Source organism: Synchiropus splendidus, chromosome 19 (assembly GCF_027744825.2).
Source record: "Synchiropus splendidus isolate RoL2022-P1 chromosome 19, RoL_Sspl_1.0, whole genome shotgun sequence".
Lineage (NCBI taxonomy): Eukaryota > Metazoa > Chordata > Actinopteri > Syngnathiformes > Callionymidae > Synchiropus > Synchiropus splendidus.
Genome location: NC_071352.1, coordinates 6,047,687 through 6,061,710, shown reverse-complemented (window position 1 = coordinate 6,061,710; position 14,024 = coordinate 6,047,687). Strand labels below are relative to the sequence as shown.

Here is a 14,024-nt window from a genome sequence, read left to right as displayed (position 1 = left end):
TGAATGTATTGACTCTGTGCAGAGTGTGTATCGTCGTGCTGCAGAACGCTGCTGGCTTTTGATGAAACAAATAAAACTCACAGGTCTGAGACGAGTGCTGTCTTTTTTTTCCTTTTTCTTTCTGAGATCATCATCGGAAGCCTCTGTTTGTGCTTCAGAAAAAAAGTAATTTCTTTAACTTCGACAGTGAGGAGAAATTCCCATTTTTTTGTCACAGTTTTGCTCTTTCCCAGCTGGCAAGCAATAGTGCATATTACATGTCTTCAAATGTTCATGAGCGTGGACACTAGCTTTTAATCCTCCTGTTATTTTCATAACCGTGATTTTTCTTTTGGAATTTTTGTACCAAGATTTAGAAAACCTGGTTGAATCTCACATACTTATTTTGGGTTTTAAAAAAGTGGAGGTTTTCTTTGGGTGTGAGACAGGAAGTGGTCCCGCATTTTTGCTTTTTCATCTTGACTTTTCTTCTGGCTACTGCAACTACAACCACAGATTGAATTGACTTTAAATTGTTAGCACCATTTGGAGCAAAGGGAAATGATGAAGGCGAGGCCGGAAGAAGGCCTCAGTCACCCAAGATCCATGGTTCAGAGGAGGCACATGGAGAGACCATGGCCTCAGACTACACACTCAACGCAAGAGAACCCTCTTGAATCTGCGGCGACACTAGTGCTGCTGGAAGTGGGCGGAGCAAGACGTTTTTTAAGACAATGTTTTTCAACCTTTTTTTGCCATGGCACCCAAAAATTCCGAGGCTCACCACCAAAGGAACCTTGGCCAAAGCGCACTTGTGCTTAAAGTCCTATAGAAAACCCCTATTCATTTGTGAAAAACTGTAGCTACCGACACTCGTTTGTTATTTTTCCAGGCTATTTGCAGAAACAAACAGCAGAAAATCTAATTGTTTCAAATGTGTCCAGAAAGTGGCAAAATATATCATGATTTATTGATGTATTTACTTACTTTAAATAACTGTTTCGATTTTATCACTTCTCTTTTGCATTATTTTATTGTAGTTTTGAGTTTCCAAACAAATCCTTCGCATTCTTTCCCTGAAAAACACTCTTCTCTCTCTTTGCTACTACTCTTTCTCTCTTTGCATTATGGAGCACATTTATTTTGTTGTGCATTTAGTTCTTCGCCAACTTTTAAACCACAAAACAAACTTTGACAATCCATGAGTATCAGTAAAGTTTTGAAGTGAGACTTTGGTGGTCTTTGGTGTCGTGGGTCCGACAAGGATCCCTCCCTCCATCCATGGTTCTGTGGTGAAAGTGTGTGGTCAAGTTAGAGGCGCATCAGGTTTAAAAACAGCAGGAAGTTGCACATGTGAGCGGCTTCTTCACTGCGAGTGTGTGGAAAGAGGAGCGCCGCGCACCACAGTAGCGCTGCTTTGACTGACGGACAGATCAGCGCATCAACACACTGTAGCTCTACAGTACAGTGTATAGAAAGAATGTCAGTGAATAGATGTGATCTCCTCACCTTGGTTGCTCTTCAACACATTCAGTCTTCAGTGTGAAGCCCAGCAATACAGACCATGGTCACTATCACTGCAAAGACCATGAGTCAGAAGTCAAGGTACAATAACAATATTCGCCGGCTGCTTGTGTCTGGTGATTCAGCGGCTCATTGACTGGACTGTTGCTCCACAGCCAACTGTTCATACAGGATTATGGCCACACACACCCGAGTGCTTACCCCCGTTTGTGAACCCGGGTATTGATCATTGGGATATTAAACCAGTGGAGGTGCCAGGCTCCTGATGCTGTTCCGCTCAGATAATGACAAGCAGAGGAGCGAAGCCTTCGCTTCTGGCCAATTAAGTTTTAGCAGCAGGTGACTCATGCCGCACTTCAGCTTCTGGGAGACGTGAGGAAGCGCACAGATCAGCTGACGGGATGGAAGTCACAACAACACCCGGGTTTCACCTGCCCTGCTGCCTCTGGTTCTGTCAGCCTGTCATTAATGCGGCAGGAAAGTCAATTAACACTCACAACACCAGTGATGCTGCTCAAGCTTCAGTGTCAACCGACGTTTCCCTGCGCTCACGATCCAACCAAGTGTTTCCGACCTCAGATCTAGGGGTATCAGGGTGGCAACAGTAGATTTTGGCTGTATACAATGCCGATAATCTGTGAAACAGATGAGGACGACACAAGTCAGTTTTGCTCGGCTCAGTCGGAAAATATAATTCAACATTTACAAAATAAATTTGCAGCAATAACAGTTATATTTGCACATCAAAACAATTTAGTACTAAATAAAAGGATTCAAACACTTAATACAGAAACATTAGTTTGCACCTTCACACACATTTAGCAATGAAAGACAATTTACATTTCACTCACACATGAAACCCAGGTGGTATTGACCGGTTCTATATTAGATTCAGGAAACTAACTGAGGACCAGCGAAACTCTCATTACTTTAACCACACATACAATCACTCACAAACAATGCACTTTTACTTTTACACAGGAAGCGGTTACACCTAATTTTAATAGCTTACCTGTGAAACAGATGAGGACGACACAAGTCAGTTTTGCTCGACTGCGCTGCGCATGCGTCACTCATGTGTCTCACAGCGCAGGTGCACCACCTCCTGAATAAATAATAATCCAGGTCTTTCTGACAAAACGGAAAACCATTGATGATGTCTGGTGTTGCTTTTATTTGAAAAAATAGGGGGTGTATGTTTTGGTTTTTCAAACTACTCAGGCCACTGTCTAACCCACAACATACGGAATAGCAGGTCAGATATGTTTGGAACACCCCAGCAGAGAGGCACCCAGGAGACCATCTCACGGAGTCTGCAGGCTCCGCCCCTTCACTTTCTTCACCACGGTCTGATCCAGTTGGAGGTCACATCTTAATAAAACCCAGAGAGCCGTCAACAAGGGGAATTTTCAGCATTAAAAACTATCATTATTAATAATGAACTAACATTTAACACACATAAGATCTTTAACACGTAAAACCATAGTCACGTGACCTTCAAATAATATTTTTTCATCTATAGAAAAGCGGTCTGGGGCTCAATACGTCTATAAACCGGTTGGATCTCCTCACACTTGCAGTCATTAGCTGCATTAGATGAAATCCATTCGTCTTCAGTGATGCTGCTTCACACCAACCACCTGTCCGTGTGCTTGTGTGTCGAGAGTGAGATAGAGAAAAAGCTATTTATGAACTCTGCCTCCAATTCCCCCCCAAATCCTCGGAGACTCGCGGGATTCTTGTGATAAATGGTATCAGCGGCGCGGCAGGACCAGGATGCCGCCTCCAAACTGCAGACCGGCCTTTGAGCCTGCTCCTCTTTGAAAAACTGTCCCGGGAATTTTATGGTTTTTCATTAGCATTTTATTGAGGATTTCATAATTTATTTCATTTTGGGTCCGGTCGTAAAAACCCGCTGTGTTTTCCCTCTCATTATGATAAGTGATAGCAACACATTTCTAGGCCCAATAATATTAAATAATCTGCTCAATTAAGAATGGGAGAAGCGTTCGGAGGTGAAAGACAATTCATGACTGGAGTTAAGTTTTACGAGCGTCACGGCGAGAGGAAAGTTTGTCTGGAGTATTTTAAATCACAAAAATATCCTCGTAATTCTTGACGTCTTCTCAACCATGATCTCATTTTTACAAGCCGGTGAGCAGAGCAGCGCGAGACGCCATGTTCTTTTTTTTTTTTTTGGCATTTAAAGTTTTCCTCAGCTCATTAATATTGAGAACAATAAATGTCTACTAACTTATACAATATAATGAAGCAATAGAAGTCAAACTCTCATCGCGTGAGGGAGGAATTCAGCCCTTATATTCCGCGAGGAAATCCTGGGTGTTTGCGAGCCGACCATCGTGTGCAGACCGAGCCGACGCTCTCGCGGCAGATGCTAATCCTCCCTCCATCACGCCTCGTCCCCAGCTGCCCAGGCCTCTGGCTGCGAATACCTGCCTGTTTAATGTATCACCCGCTGAGCTTTCATCTCACAAATCACAGCACCGTGATGTTGGACTACTGCTGAATACAGGCCAGGCTGAGGTTGCTGTGGATGAAAACAACCGCCATCGCGGTGAGAGCGACGCACCTGACATGCAGCGAAATGCAGCAGGTTTAATGAGGAAGATGCTTTTCTTGCTTCCTATACAGTGACTTGAAGACGACGACACAAAAGGACGGACGGAGATTTAATGAGACTCTGTTGCTGCCTCTTCTATTCATCTTCTGTCTTGACTGCTCTCCTCCTCCTTCAGTCCAGGGGTCTCGCCGGGGTCAGCCTCACACAATGGTGTGGAAAATAATGATCAAGCGAGCGTCCCTCACTGTCACCTCTCTCAGGGTTTCTTCCTCCCTCTGAAGCGCAGTATAGCTCTAAACCGATGTAAGCAGAGGAGCAATTCAATATAGGTCAGAACATGAATTTCAGATAAGGACTGGTCTGGTTTTCCAGTGTGAATTGGTTGCTCAGTTGCTCAGGTCTGGCTCTTCCAGGTCAGAGGCCATTGAGAGCTCCCCCCGTGGGAGGAAACGGAGATTATAGGTCTCCGAGTGTACGGCTATAATAAAAGACTTAAGCATTTGGAAACTGATATTTTAGTCAGTTATCAAGACAATAATGAATCGCGATTAATCGCATTTAAATATTCCACTCCAACGATGAAATTGCGGTTGAATTTGTACACATAAGCATGAACAATCTGATTGAAACCTTCGACATGGATGTTTTGGTTATGACATCACAGCGTATAATGTGCAGTTTATACACAATTACACGTTTAAGTCCCAGCCCTGTTTATTGTACATTTAAGGCTATTTTTAAGCAACACTATTGCAGAGATTCATTTGGAATTGTCATATATTTTCACTGCAACTCGAGGGCTGGGGGCTACATCCGGCCCACAGAGGGCTCGTACGCGGCCCGCAGGATGCTTGGCTTCAGATTCAGGTGTTTATGGTGGATAAAGTAGATTCGGTCTCCCACAGTTTTGTATCAAAAGGTGAGTATCTTGAGCCTGACTCCAGGATTCATCCAGAACTCTCCACCGTAACTTGTTGTGAAGTCGCTGTTGGCAACCACGACTCTCATTTGTCACAGCTGTTATTCAGAGCGTAAACTCACTGACCCAACTTCACAAATTCAAATGAACGCCTCATAAATGTTGCACCGCTTTTATGAAGCCTGAGCAGCGCGTGATGGATTCTGCCCGGTGTAAATCACTGGGATCGACCAACTTTGATGTGAGCTCCTTTAATGTACCGTAGTTAGCAAAGTGACACGACGAGACACGCTGAGAGGAGATAAACACGTCAGCAAGGTGCTGCACTTAAATCTCCTTTGTAAATAATATGAATATAATAATAATAATCCTTGATTTGTTTGCAACAATAGATGAAATTCAATTTCCAGTGATGGACCGGCACCATTCTGGTTCTCCTCTGCTAATTGGCCTTTGACAGCAGGACGGCTGGAGCTGACCCTGGCGTGCTGGGACGTGGCGCAGGGATGGATGAGCAGAAGCTCCTGATCTCCAGGCGGCGGCACATGAAAGCCCTCCGTTTGCTCTAAACAAAGCCCTGCGACAATGACGGCCATCCTGTTTGACACAGAGCAGACCGGCCTCCTGCGAGCTGCCGCCGGCTCCTGTGAGACTTCAAAGAGGAGCCGCGAGCTGGAGGCGCGCACGATGATGGAGAGGTAAGAGAATCGGGGGGGGTTCGAATCCGAAAGATTGGAAACAGAAAGCACCGGCTGGCTTTCATTCTGTCATGTGTCACGGCAGGGTTTGACTGTCTCATGTCAGCCGGGGATGGACGTCAATAATGCGACAGATCACTTGGAGGGCCACACCAGAGGGGGACACGTCTGCACCCACGGGAGGGTCCCTGCTCCGTCACCGCGCCTCCGCCGCCTGTGATTAGTTTTTACAATCAGCCGATGCAAATTGGAATTTCCAGACAGGCCATCAATCACGTAGAGGGTGTGATCTGTGGAGCACAGCAGCACGTGCCACCGGACATGTTCCGCTGCCTGTTAGCGCCACAGCATCACCACCATATCTGCTGTGACACATCTGGAGCGTTGACTTCCATCACCTCCACTCACAGGCGGGAAAATCCTTTGTTTCTTTGTAGCACTTTTCCTGCGTCTCATTCTGGGCTGCAGGGACGTTCTCAACACGCTTAGTGAGCTGTGACCAGCACAGAAGGTCGGTCCTTCCTTCCCTGTGAGAAGTTGGTGGCCAGAATATTAAACTTCATGTCCTTATTTACTGCATCTGTTCAAGTCTTGTACACACGAGTCACAATACAATCATGTGTCTGAGGTCATGTAGAGCTCTTGTGGGCCACATAAACAACACCTTCCACTCAGGTTTGGCCCCGGGCCTTGTGTTTGACACACTTATAATACACTTACAATCATTTGTTGCGTTCTAAAATGAAAATATATTTATGAGCTGTTTTGGGTGCTTCACAATAAACACACTATTCAACGGTAGTGGAAATTATTATTGTTATTATTGTGTTCTGGATTGGTTTTGTTCCACATTATTCCACAAATTGACTTTGCAAATAATGTATTATTTAATATATTGTTTCATATTTGTATAATTGTTCCCCCTCAAAAAAAAAAAAAAAAATCTTGCACTGAACAGTTAGTATGTCAAGCTGTTTTGTCATAATACATATTTCTTGTTTTACATCATGAGTGTCACTGTCATCTTGTCCATAGAAAAAATGCATTTATAGTTATTAAAGATGTAGAGAAGCAGGATTGGAGAGTCATTTTCAGACACTACAGTTTCTTTTCTATAGGATTTAGTGCGCCCTCTAGGGACAGGGAGGCCTGACGCTGTGGTGAAGTCAGATATGGACACTGTATCAACTCAACTCAACTCTGATCCGCCGCATCACTCTCTGGTTCTCTGCTGCAACACTGCAAATTCAAACACCCTCCACCTCCCAAAAACATCTTGACCTTCATTGTCCTTTGATCACTCATGAGCAGTAACTGCCTCATTTCACTGTTGATGGCATTTCATAGTAGTTCAAACTAAATGACTCTTGAGGTGCGTTTCTCTCTGATCTCATTACTGGATTCCTTTTATCCCGAGCGCACAGTAAAACAAGCCTCATAACAAGTCATTACTTATTCGTGTGAAGGTGTTCCGTTCATTGCTTTGATCTATAAGAAATGAATCTCGCAGAGTGTCCCCTCGTGTTTCCCATCCAGAACAGAGAAGTGATAAAGCTGCACCTCAGGACACAGAGCGCTGAGAGCGGCAGTAAAACCCTGATGCTGGGCTCACTTCTGTTACACACTCCAGTCGCACTGCTCCTGGTTCAGAGGGTTCATGGTGTTCAGCAGTCAGAAGAAATGGATGCAGCCTCTTTCCAAATCTCAATACTGAGGAGTGTAATGAATTGGAATGGCCCGCGGCTATAAAGGGCCCGGAACACTGTCATCACCAGTCCCCTGGGCGCCGCTCCACCCTGGAGTTCAAAACACATCGCACTTCCAAGACTTTGCTGTTACCACTCTGCGAACGTTCCCCCAAACTCTGGGGGCCCGAGTTAATTTGTGGTCATTTCTACCTCTGACTGAGGGATTCATCAGCAGAGATGGCGCCGCAGTTCAACATTCCCATCAGCCGCCGCCAAATCCTGTCGTTGGTCTTCAGTAGTCCTTTCATTGTCACTTAACTGGAGCTGATGTCGTCCCCTGCAGGATCTCTGGAGGCCGACACTTCAGGCAAAATGCCAGGGTCTTATCAAGTGGTTCAACCCCAATAAAGCCAGAAGAGGTGCACCTCAGGGGTCAGTCATTGGACCGCATTTACTTGATGCAACTTTTGATGTATAAATCAACAAACTAAATGACATTGGATTTTTTGTGTGTGTGTGTGTGTGTGTCTTGGCCCGAAGGTGCACAATCGTCATCTCTTCTGAATTATGTATTTTCTTTTCTTTTTTAATATATTTTTATCACATGTTACAATTCACAATTCAATACTAAAAACACTTCACTCGGGTAATTGAAGGACAAAAAAAAACCCTGTTAACAAGTCACTCTACCATGTTTTATTTAAAAAAAAAAAAAAAAAAATGAATTTTTATTTATTTATTACTAAAATAGAACACATACTACCACAACAATAAAATATAATAAATACAATAAAAAATAATAATGACAATGATAATACATAACATTAGAAATATAAATATAATATGCATTTTTTTTAAGTTGGAGGAAGAGGTGGAAAGGGGAGAAGGTAGTTTAGAAGGTAGCTATAAAATCATCATCTATTCTGAATTATGTATTTTATTTATTTTTTCATTTTTTTTATTAGAAGACATGACATGTTACAATTCACAATTCAATACTAAAAAACACTTCACTCGGGTGATTGAAGGACAAAAATACAAAGAGATACAAACAAAAACAATGTTAACAAGTCATTCTTCCAGGGTTTATTTTTTAACTAAAATAGGATGCACACACACATATACACATATTACAGCGACAATAAAATAAAATTAATATTAATTTTTAAAAAAAAAGATAATACATTTTAAAATTGGAAAACAATGGGGAGTTGGAGGTAGAGGTTGCCATTTATTGAATAACTTTCCAGTGTTGCTCTTAATTGGATTTAAATTATGTATTTTTCTATCCTGTTCTACTTCATAAACGACCCCAAACCAGGTGAATTCACCGTGTCATCACTGCAGAGAGTGTCTTCCAAGACAAGTCATTATTCACACTGAAATGGGACTGTCAGTCCGCAGCACAAGACGTATTTATATATTTAAAATATTTGTTCTCTATCGAGCTGTTTTGTGTTCTGGACAAATAAATAAATTAAATGTGTGTGTGTGTGTGTGTGTGTGTGTGTGTGTGTGTGTGTGTGTGTGTGTGTGTGTGTGTGTGTGTGTGTGTGTGTGTGTGTGTGTGTGTGTGTGTGTGTCGTTTCACCTCTATCCATGTATAAATGCCACGTTATAAACGGCACTACATCAACTGGACAGCAGATGGCAGTAACAGCGTTAAACAAGTTCCTTCTTTGGATCCCGACAACCGACAGGAGGAGTCACATGAGGTGGGAGAGGAGGAGTGTGGGTTCAGCTGCAGGGTGTGTGACAGCAGAACTATGAGACGACTTTCCAACTCCTCTTTTCTCCCGGTACCAGGTTCGCTCTGAGCGGCGATGGAGTCCAGCGGTGTGTCTGAGCAGCTGAAGGAGAGTTGGGTGACCCTGAGCAGCGACCCCAGGGTAACATAGTGAGTTGGCTCTCGATCATGGTTCCGCCTTCTGCAATCTGTCTGTCCAACAGGTTTCACAGCTCCTGAACACCCGGGTGGGTCAGTACATGACCCGCCACCCGTCCGTCGCCCTGGCCGTGCTGCTCTTCAGCGTCCTGTCTGCGCTGCCTGTCGGACTCTTCCTCGTTTTCGCCTGCGTCTCCATCCTCATCTCCTTCGTGGGGTTTGTTTTCTTCCAAGGTGAGAATGGTAACGTCAATAAAAAAACGCTTTTTTTTAACGCTCATATAAATCTCCATCAGTGGTGCTGTTGTTCGGGGTGGGAGTGACGCTCCTCTCTGTCCTGTCCGGGCTCGCGGTCTTCTCCGTGATGACGTCAGTGATGGTCACAGTGTCTTACTTCACCATCTCCAACATTCTCACCTACTTTTATCCTCACTCGGCTCCTGTAAGTACATTTAAGTCAAAGTTCCAACCCTTGCATTCAGTCCTTCCTCCAGTTTTTTTTCTGAGGTCAGCAAAAAAGACTGTATCCAAGAAGACTTTTTATTTGACCATCCACTTGTTTCTCCTTCTATTTTCAACCAAACCAGGAAGTCCAGGAGGAGGACAGTGTCACCAAGAACTGACCCTGGGTCCCGAACAATCTGGACTTAAATCAGAAGAAGCACACTACTAATGTTACCTATCCATATTTATACTTCAGATTTGTACTAGAAAACACTGCCACTGACTGGCATTTTAATGCTTTATAAATGTTTAGAAGGCAAAGAGCTTCATGCCAAACTCACTTGACTGCTGCAGTGTGTGTCTGTGGTCTTCCTGCTACAGACCAATGATAATCAGCAATGTGCGTCTGAAAGATGCTGGAAGGCAAAGAGTTTTGCACAAATCCACGTCAGTGTCTGTGTTCGCTATGTGGTTCAATAAATGCTTTTTGTCTATGATGCAAAAATGATCTCAAACGAGTCGATTATTCTCATAAAATCTTTAATGCAGGTGATGTCATGCAAAAATAATGGCAGAAATTTGAAGTAAATCTTGAGGAATGGCGACTTGGGGGGGAAAAAAATGAGGTTTCAGATTAAAAAGGAAAAAGAATACCCAACATTCATCACCTGAAGTCACTGGATGTGTGTCTATATACAGTCTGGATCATGTTTTAAGACTTCAGCAAAATATCACAACTAATAAAGGAAGGTCTTAAGCCTTGTCCAGAACTGAACATTCAATTGAGTAGCTGATCCAAAAAGAAAAAATCTTCAACACATATCAGATTTTTTTTTTACCCAGAAGACTAGGAAAACCGGGCAAATAATCACTGTACTAAAATAACGGTCAATATTTGGCGACAAATTATTGCTTGCTAACCGAGCTAAATCACAACAGAGAAAACCATATGGATGCATGTTGGCTTCTACTGGATGTTTCTAGGTGGTGGTACTTTAATACAGCACAGTAACACAAAAAATGAACTTAATAAAAAGGAAGGAAGAGTAAAAAAAGAGAAAAAAAATACTGTGAAAAGTGGATGTCATCCTCATCAGGCACTCGGTTTCTCTTTTATACATTTGTGCATTTCTCCACCAGGTCAGACAAGTTAGCATCTGGTAAAACTGACTGTGATAAAACTCCTCACATGTAAAAAAAAAACAAACAAAAGAAACTGTTCTCCTATTTAAACAGTGATGAAACAAAGTTTAAGGCAAGATGCTGGGACTCGTCCGTCCAGCGTTGGTTCTGGGATGATCTTGGTTTCTCTCTGGTGTTGGTTGGCATCGACCAGTTCCATCAACAACTCTAGTGTTTGTCCCTCTTTGGTCGGCTCTTCTGGCTCAGGAGGTCTCTTCGGTGAGGACTTGAGATTCCACGCTGTTATCTCCACCGCCCCCCCACCCCGAGTCTGCAGGAAGGCGCCGGTTCCTTACAGAAGTTTATGCCGGGAGGCTCAGCTTCTTCCCTTTCAACACTGCAAGAAGGTCAGACAGGAGTTCGGTTAAGTGAAGTCGAAACATTGAAGCGGCTCACGTAGCTCACTGGCTGCCTTCAAGGAACCGAGGCACGAGTTTATCAGGGTTCAATTTCTACACTGTGGTGTTGAGGTTTTCCACTTTACGGCGAATACAACCTTTCTTTATTGACTTCCACGTAATGACATCACAGGCTTGACTGGGAAACATTAGTAAAACAGGGAAAAATGTGTTTCAAATACATAACAACCGGGGGAAAAGTCAGACTCCGAAATGCTCTCATCGGTCTCAGCTGACCTTCGCCTTGCACAGCAAAGACTACTTTGTTCCTTCAGTGGGTCACGACACTCGACTCCGGCGTCTTCTACCGTGCGCTGGCACGTTGGCTGGTGGACCTACCTTTAGTGACGTAAAGGTAGAAGAAGTCGCAGTAGAGGACGGTCTGGACGATGCCTGCCACGATGGCGATCAGGTCGAAGAAGCCCTCGAAGTAGAAACGCCAGATCCAATTGAAGAGATAAAGCGCCCGGTAAAGGCCCAGGCAGAACAGGTAGTGGGTGGTAATGGTCTCAGCCTCGCCGGTTTTGCTGATCATGAAGAGCTGAGGCAGAATGGCCACCGACTCCAGGTAGATGGAGAACGTCCACAGGATCTGGGGAGAGAAGATACACCATTTTACATCATTTCCCTTTGAATCCAAACGGAGAGGTGTGAGTGATAAGACGGCGCTACCTCCAGGATGGAAAAGTCATGGTTGATGAGGACAGACAGCCCCCCCACAGGGACGATCAGGAACTCCACTCTGAAACTGTCATGATTGCCGTCGTATGTGGCCCTGAACTTGGCGTAGATCAGGTAAACGGTAGCGTATGCACATCCGATGTAGATCACCTGTTCAACGCCACAAATTAGTTCCCCACAGAAACAGCAGCTTGTGAGAGCGGAAAGTGACGTCTTACCTTCATGCACGTGTTGTACAGAGAGATGAATGAACTGAGCAGATCCAAGTAGCGAGTGGTGAAGACCAGAGCAAAAAGGATTTGGCTCTTTCCTGAGATACCTAAAACACAACACCACCATAGCTTTTCAGTCAGAGAGTGACACCATGTGGAGGAAAGTGGCCCTAAAATGTATTGGAGACATTTATTTAGATTCCTATTAACAACACCATATGGACACAAATGTTCTTTTCCCATGTAACTTCTGATTTATAAACAACTCTGTAAGTGAAATTGTTCTGATCCATATTGTTTTATAAAACTCCTCCATCAACCTCAACAAGGAAATGCACACGATCACAACACATGATCATGACATTAAAGTAACATGGTATAGTCAACAGTATTTACTTCCTGGTACTAAAAGGGCAACAGAGATGAGAAATTCAGCTTTGTCCAGACCTGCAGATCCTTAAGCAACAGGAGCCTCTGTTTGCTTCCACATCATTTGTTGACTTCATCATTTGTCATCACCACTCGACGTGTCTCTTTGAGAGGTTCAGTCTCTTTATCTGTGCTCATTTTTGTGCAGGGAACTTTATAGACTATACCAGGTGAAATCCTTGTGAAGAATAAAAGGGAGCAGGTAAACGCAGCTACACATGAGGTAGGTATATACAAACAGCTATTGTGTGCTGAATTAAAAATAAGAAGTGTTGTAAATAAAGTAAACTATTGGATATAAAGGAGGGGGATTCGAGGTCTGAGAAATCAAAATTTAAGCATAATCGTAGAATAAACTATAAAATAATATATTTGTCATCATGAAAACGGATTTGAAGCCAGTCTGCGTGTTTTGAGCATCTTCTTGGGAACGTGTTTAGCACAGGCGCTGACTTGTGTGTAGCCTCGAGACAAAAAAAAAACAACCACTAGCGTTACACTGAAACGACAAACAGCAGCGGTGCAATGTGCAGAGGTCACTGCACAACACTTAAACGTTAAATGCATCAATAAGTGCGTTTCGCGGGTGAAGTTTGAGGACTTTAAACACAAACGTCGCGTTCTAGCATGTGAGCTAACTTCCGTAGCATCTCCTGCAACGCCACGTCAGAAGCCAGACCACAAGAATCGAGCCCCGAACATTAAATGGCCCGAACAGGGTCTCAAATAGTTACTGCGCGTTCGAAATACGACGATTTGTGCTTATGCATCTTTTAATTTGCTAATAAAAGAGCAATGTGGCTAAACGGCAACCAAAACTAACACCAGACTACGTGCTAACGCAGTCAAGCTTCCATATACTGCAGTTACTTACATCAGATTCAATTATTTACCTCAGTAAATAACGTGCACCTGTTCCGCTGAACTAAAACGTTTTATTGTTATTGACTGTTTCTGTTTAATGCGTTTTTGTTAAATGAATGAATGAGTGGAGCGTCGTTAGCTCGAAGCTAACTGGATCATCGCCTGCAACTTTAACAACATCGCGTGCTGTTATGAAGCAGTAAAACTAAGCAAAGGCGTGTATAGTGGCGTGGAGGCGATGGTTTACCTGAACACGACCTGCTTTTCCATATTTTCAGCAGCAGGATGATGATCGCAGCCAGATGCGAGAGGTCTCCTGTCAGCCGGAAGACGTTCATGGCGGATGGAGGACTTGCAAAGCTCTGCAGAGACACAAGACGATCCTCTTCGAGCGCTCTTCACCCTGATGGTGTTCCCGCGACGAAAGTCCTGCTGAAGTTTTGGGGGCAAACCGGCCGGAGAAGTCCACGGCTTTGGAAATATGGCGAGAGGACAGGTCGACGTGGAAGGGGGCGTGGCCAAGCCACCCAGCCAGGTCGT

The 14,024-nt window shown here is 43.8% G+C and overlaps 2 protein-coding genes across 3 annotated transcripts; one reads left to right on the top strand and one right to left on the bottom strand.

Moving 5' to 3' along the window:
- The first annotated feature begins 9,076 nt into the window (after positions 1-9,076).
- LOC128750978 (lipid droplet assembly factor 1-like) lies at positions 9,077-10,219 on the top strand. Of its 2 annotated transcripts, XM_053851665.1 has the most exons (5): positions 9,077-9,104; positions 9,196-9,278; positions 9,340-9,508; positions 9,571-9,716; positions 9,862-10,219. In XM_053851665.1, the coding sequence occupies exons 2-5, from the start codon at positions 9,213-9,215 to the stop codon at positions 9,895-9,897; spliced, it is 417 nt and encodes a 138-aa protein (XP_053707640.1). In that variant the 5' UTR covers positions 9,077-9,104; positions 9,196-9,212; the 3' UTR covers positions 9,898-10,219. The 2 variants fall into 2 exon arrangements, with proteins under 2 accessions (XP_053707640.1, XP_053707639.1); XM_053851664.1 differs by lacking the exon at positions 9,077-9,104 and having other exon boundaries at positions 9,119-9,278.
- Positions 10,220-10,229: 10 nt separating this feature from the next.
- On the bottom strand, positions 10,230-14,021 carry kdelr2a (KDEL endoplasmic reticulum protein retention receptor 2a). Its single transcript, XM_053851663.1, has 5 exons — positions 13,732-14,021; positions 12,198-12,298; positions 11,971-12,129; positions 11,638-11,890; positions 10,230-11,237 (listed from the first exon to the last, which is right to left on the bottom strand). The coding sequence occupies exons 1-5, from the start codon at positions 13,820-13,822 to the stop codon at positions 11,203-11,205; spliced, it is 639 nt and encodes a 212-aa protein (XP_053707638.1). The 5' UTR covers positions 13,823-14,021; the 3' UTR covers positions 10,230-11,202.
- Between the last annotated feature and the right edge of the window lie 3 nt (positions 14,022-14,024).

Coding starts and splice junctions, on each gene's coding strand:
- kdelr2a (XM_053851663.1), bottom strand. CDS start 13,822: ATGAACGTCTTCCGGCTGACAGGAGACCTCTCGCATCTGGCTGCGATC. Junction 12,130..12,197: donor TGTACAACACGTGCATGAAG/GTAAGACGTCAC, acceptor GGCGTTGAACAG/GTGATCTACATCGGATGTGC. Junction 11,238..11,637: donor CTACCTTTACGTCACTAAAG/GTAGGTCCACCA, acceptor ACCTTCTTGCAG/TGTTGAAAGGGAAGAAGCTG.
- LOC128750978 (XM_053851665.1), top strand. CDS start 9,213: ATGGAGTCCAGCGGTGTGTCTGAGCAGCTGAAGGAGAGTTGGGTGACC. Junction 9,279..9,339: donor CCCTGAGCAGCGACCCCAGG/GTAACATAGTGA, acceptor TCTGTCCAACAG/GTTTCACAGCTCCTGAACAC. Junction 9,509..9,570: donor GGGGTTTGTTTTCTTCCAAG/GTGAGAATGGTA, acceptor AATCTCCATCAG/TGGTGCTGTTGTTCGGGGTG.